This window comes from Poecilia latipinna, unplaced genomic scaffold (assembly GCF_001443285.1).
Source record: "Poecilia latipinna isolate Pla-1442-1.1 unplaced genomic scaffold, P_latipinna-1.0 Scaffold2631, whole genome shotgun sequence".
Classification (NCBI taxonomy): domain Eukaryota; kingdom Metazoa; phylum Chordata; class Actinopteri; order Cyprinodontiformes; family Poeciliidae; genus Poecilia; species Poecilia latipinna.
The window spans coordinates 91,612-96,744 of NW_015115247.1; the positions used below are offsets into that span (position 1 = coordinate 91,612).

General features: G+C 35.3%; 1 protein-coding gene across 2 annotated transcripts in view; it reads left to right on the forward strand.

The window, feature by feature from the left end:
• Positions 1-5,133, forward strand: part of LOC106938575 (septin-7) — a 27,037-nt gene that overhangs the window by 13,304 nt on the left and 8,600 nt on the right. Inside the window, exons 7-12 of one of the 2 annotated variants that reach the window (XM_015020669.1) lie at positions 1,642-1,759; positions 2,786-2,878; positions 2,990-3,086; positions 3,225-3,276; positions 3,915-4,043; positions 4,475-4,495. In XM_015020669.1, coding sequence (XP_014876155.1) covers positions 1,642-1,759; positions 2,786-2,878; positions 2,990-3,086; positions 3,225-3,276; positions 3,915-4,043; positions 4,475-4,495 — 510 coding nt within the window. The remainder of the gene's footprint in view (positions 1-1,641; positions 1,760-2,785; positions 2,879-2,989; positions 3,087-3,224; positions 3,277-3,914; positions 4,044-4,474; positions 4,496-5,133) is intronic. The other variant, XM_015020668.1, reaches the window with a different exon arrangement.

The following is a 5,133-nucleotide window of genomic DNA, read 5'->3' on the forward strand; positions in this document are numbered from 1 at the left end:
TTTTTTTAAAAATTTTATAATTATTTTTTTTTTTTTTTTTTTTTTTTTTTTTTTTTTTTTTTTTTTTTTTTTATGTTTTTTTTTGGGGGGGGGGTATTTAAAATGTCTTCCAGTTCCAGTGCTAAATGTTAATCTGAATTTAAAGTCTGTTGATCTTTGAGAATCAACCGTTTTATTACTTGAAAATCCTCAAAACAACAGTTTTATCAAATACCACAAAAACTTCTTGGACAATTTATCGTCCAGCAAAATTTGTTATCGTGACAGGTCTACCGCATGAAGCTAAGTCTGGGTACAAAATACTTACAGACAGGTTTTATTTTATTTTAATGCAAAATATTTATATTTTTTACAGTTTTTACTTAATTACTGCTCTGACTGTGTTGTACTTTCAGCAAATGACCTGTTTTAGAGTTCGTATGCTCCGGTTAACGATTAATAAATTACTAAGTTAGTTGATGATTATTTTGAAATTTGGTTAAATTAGTCAGTGATCAAAATAGTAAATTTTTCAGCCAATTTTAGTTTGATTCTTTCGATTTTGGAAGAGGAAGACGTTTTATTTATACAGCATTTTATCAGCAACCAGGCAATGGAAAATTGCAACAAGGCAGTGACGATGTAGATGAGCTAGCTGTAACCATTTCTCTTTTTTAGTGCATTATAGCATTTAGTAAATTCACTATGATGCTGCACATGAATGCTAACTGTCCCTATGAGATACTAGGTGTTCGTTTTGTTGCTGCTACAAGAAGCTTTTTGAGAATAAACCTGTTTTATCCAGATTTATAGTTGAATGCTGGACATTTCACCATCATCCTCTTGAAACTTTGACTCCAGCTGTTGGTCAGAGTTTAACTCAGAGAGACATTTCTACTGCAGCCACACACAGATTAAAAGAAAATCAAATTTTAGAAATGAGTAAGAGAAATTCATAGGTGTAACTCAATAATACAGCCTTGTCAAAGGTTATTTTTACAGCTGAGAGCAGCAGTTCTTTCTCATGACTTTAAGGTCGTTTCATAGACATAGCAAACATCAGGCAGACTTCTTTATTTGGTTTAAGTCATTTTATCTTTGTTCTTAGTGGAGTTTCCAAGAAACTGTCTTCCTTCATAAACCCAAAAGCTGTCCTTCAATGAGATCGATTTTGTTTTATTATCTACACTGCAAAAACACAAAATATTACCAAGTATTTTTGGTCTAGTTTGTAGTGCAAATATCTTTGCACACTTGAAATAAGACATAACTAACTTATAAGTAATTTCAGCAAAATATAGGATCTTGTTTTGAGTCCTGAATGTTGATGAAAAAGTGCTTGTTCTATTGGTAGATTACTTCACTTATAGCTGAAGTGAAAATGTCTTGTTATAAGTGAATTTATTTGCCAATGAATCTGGTAGTTCTTCGAGAATTTTAAAGAATTATTTACTTAAAACAAGATCCCTTATCTTGTTGAAAAGTTATTTAAACTAACACTAAGTTACTTTAGTACTAAGATACTTGCACTAGAAGCTACACCAAAATTACTTGTTAACATTTTGTGTTTTTGCAGTGTAAGCTGCACAAAGCTGATGATTCCTCTGCACAGTTAATCAGATAAAATGGGCCGGTGACGGTTGCAACTTCATGTTTCTGCAGACTGAAGCCCTTGGACATCGAGTTCATGAAACGGTTGCATGAAAAAGTCAATGTCATCCCGCTGATCGCCAAAGCAGACACTCTCACCCCAGAAGAATGCCAACAGTTCAAGAAGCAGGTCAGTGGTTTCCACAGCTGCAGGCAGACGGAAAACCCCCCTCTAAATAAGGCTCTTTGGTACAGACCCAATGTTTTTCATCACAAAGCGACATCAAATAGACGATGCATCAGTTTAGTGTAGCGTCTGTCTATCTCTACATTGATATCTGGTGGTTTTCTTTTCTGTGATTTATTGTAAAGAAACTAGTTAAGTTTGGGTTCAGATTGGAGTGGAACTAAAATACAAACTGATCTATCATGTTATCGATGAATGAGTTCATCTAAAGTTGATCTTATCGCTCAACTCACAACTAACTGATAAGTGACAAAACTGCAACACAAAAAGAAGGTTTAATCAGTTGGAACTAAATTTGGTTTAACATTTGAATTTTTTGCTTCGTTAATCCAGAGCCTTACAATATTTATAGCAATGTTATAATATATTATTTACTCTACAATGACTTTCAAGACAAACTTTACCTGTTGGAGCAAATTTACTTCCACTGTAGTTAAAATGTTAGTATAGTTGACAGCAGTGCTTTGAAAATATAAATACATGAAATTATTATTATTTATATATCTGAGCTTTTTTCAAAGAGTTAACATCAGGCTGCCAGTTTTCAAAGTTTCTTTCCTCGTTTTATTGTTTCATTAAAGAATATTTTAATCGGTTTCACTTCAGATCCACTACAAGATTCACAACGTTTGAAGCCTCCAATTTGACATTATCACAAAAATCCTCATAAGTAAAAATTATTTGTGGGACAAAATATTTTTAGACAAATTAAGAAAAACATAAACTAGATTATTTGTCACCAATTAGAGACTTATAACCCAAGTTTGTGGAAAAAAACAAATTAAAAAAGGAACTTGGATGTGCAAGAATAAAACTTATACATAACAGAAGATGCATAAATTGAAAAAGAGCGAATGTGACAGACTTGCTTAACTTCCTCAAACTTGAGAAAATGTGTCAAAACATCTATCAAAGTATAAGTACCGCCTCAGAGGTGTCTGCCTTTAACATGATCCATTTTACATCTAGATCATGAGAGAAATCCAAGAGCACAAAATCAAGATTTACGAGTTTCCTGAGACGGATGACGAAGAGGAGAACAGGCTGGTGAAGAAAATTAAAGTACGTTATCTGTAAAATCCTCATGCTTGTGTACCAGAGTGTAGCAGTGATGCAAACTCACATTTCTGTGCTTCTGATAGCTTTCTTTGATTAATCGCCTTCTTCATCCAGGACAAGCTGCCGCTGGCTGTGGTGGGAAGCAACACCATCATCGAGGTGAACGGCAAGAGGGTGAGGGGAAGACAATACCCCTGGGGGGTTGCAGAAGGTGAGACTGTTTAGCTAGACATTAACAATTTGATCAAAACTAACTTTTATCATATCCTAACAAGATATTTGGTATCTAAAGTTGTTTCTTTTTTAACCCTGATAGTTTTATCACAAATGTTTTATTGTTTCCTGTTAGTTGAAAACAGCGACCATTGTGACTTCACCATCCTCAGGGACATGCTCATCAGGTACTGAAGCTACAGGAAGACCGTTTTGTTAAGGTTATTTAGATTGTTCAAGGTGTCAATAATTGATGCAAAGAGATGTTTGTTTTTTTTATATATTGAGGGGAATGTTATGTAGAAATTTTATGATAAAGTACTCGTACTACTAATCCTTGAATTTCTAAAATATGGGAAAAGAAACCCTAAATTTGGCTTTTTTTCTTGCATTGTTTCAAATAATGACCTCCAAATATATTATTACAGTATTTTCCGCACTATAGGGCACACTGGATTATAAAGTGCACCTTCAATTTGTGGTCTAGTTTGGATTTTTTTTCACATATAAAGGCACCGGACTATAAGGTGCCTCAAGCAAAACAAAACAGTCAGATAAGTCAGTCAGCCAAAACGCAGTACGTTTTACTTCGCTCACTATAGCAGCTGTAATGTAACTAAAACATTTCGAGAGACGCCATGTACCACACAAAGTCGCTTGGAGGTCAGTAAGCCAGAATTAATCCATATTAATTCACTAGAGGGCGCTGTGTTGCTCCAGAACCATATATAAGGGGCACTGTAATTTTTTTGATCAAATTAAAGGTTTTTAAGTGCGCCTCATAGTCCAGAAAATACGGTAATTCGTATTAACATTCTGTTGCCAGGACTCACATGCAGGACCTGAAGGACGTGACCAACAACGTCCACTATGAAAACTACCGCAGCAGGAAGCTGGCTGCTGTCACCTACAACGGCGTGGACAACAACAAAGCAAAAGGACAGCTGTCCACCAAGTAAGTCCCAGCTTCACCGCATTAAAGTTTGTCATTACCGCATTTACCTAAATCTGACGCTTATTGTCGTGTTCTGGACCTGAGCAAGTTTCCAGGTGAAACATGGTGCTGATATTTGAGGTTTGAGACGGTTTTTGTTGCTGCTTACTCATGCTTTTTGCATATAATAAGTTTTGCTATAGTGAGAAACACAATCGAACAGCTAACAGTCTAAGCTAACTGACTGTAGGTAACACACTGCTGATTCTAACACACAGCTAAATATGTGTGCACTGCTGTTAATGTGACACTTTTTCTGTTTTCCATTTGCAGTAAGAAATTAGCTCCATGTCACACATTGCATTTAATGACTTAGTGTTTTTGTTTCAAGCGCATGACCTCATCATTGCATGCTGTGTGTGTTTGTGTGTGTTTTTTTTTTTTTTTTTTAGTATGGACACAGTTGAAGGAATGTAAGTGAACATCTTTTTCACCTCATTTGTTTGAGCTGTCGCCACCCTTCCTCTCTGGACTCCTTCAGGGGTTTTCTCCTCTTGTTGCTGTCAGATGTTTTATTTTCATGTTTTGTGGGAAGAAAACTGGTTTGTTTTGTGTCCTAAAAATCCGTGTTCTCCAGACAGGGTTGGGATGCTTTAATTTGTTTTTCCAAGGTGCAAACTCTTTCCACTTGCAATGCAGACTCTGCTGACTGTGAGCTCCGTTTGTCGACAATCGAGGTCGACCCATGAAATGTCTGGAGTGGTTGCCCCTTTAAATGAGACGGAAAAACAACTCGAAAAGCCTGAAAGCTACTTTAAAAGATTACAAAACTGTGAAGTTGTTCAGCAAGGGTTCTCGTAAAAATTTTACAGTCTACTTTTATTTACTGAAAAGTTTTTAGCTCTCCTTTTCCAGGTAACCACTCCACATATTTCACAGCATTTCTTTGAATTTGCCCAATTTTGGGTTGGCTTCCACTAGGGCTGGGCGATGAATCAATTTTATCAATTACATCAAATTTTTGGTTTTAGAAGATTTAATTTTTGGAAAATCTGGATTTTTTTTTTTTTTTTTTTTTTTTTGTTCTTTAGGGTTTCTATTTTTCTGTGAG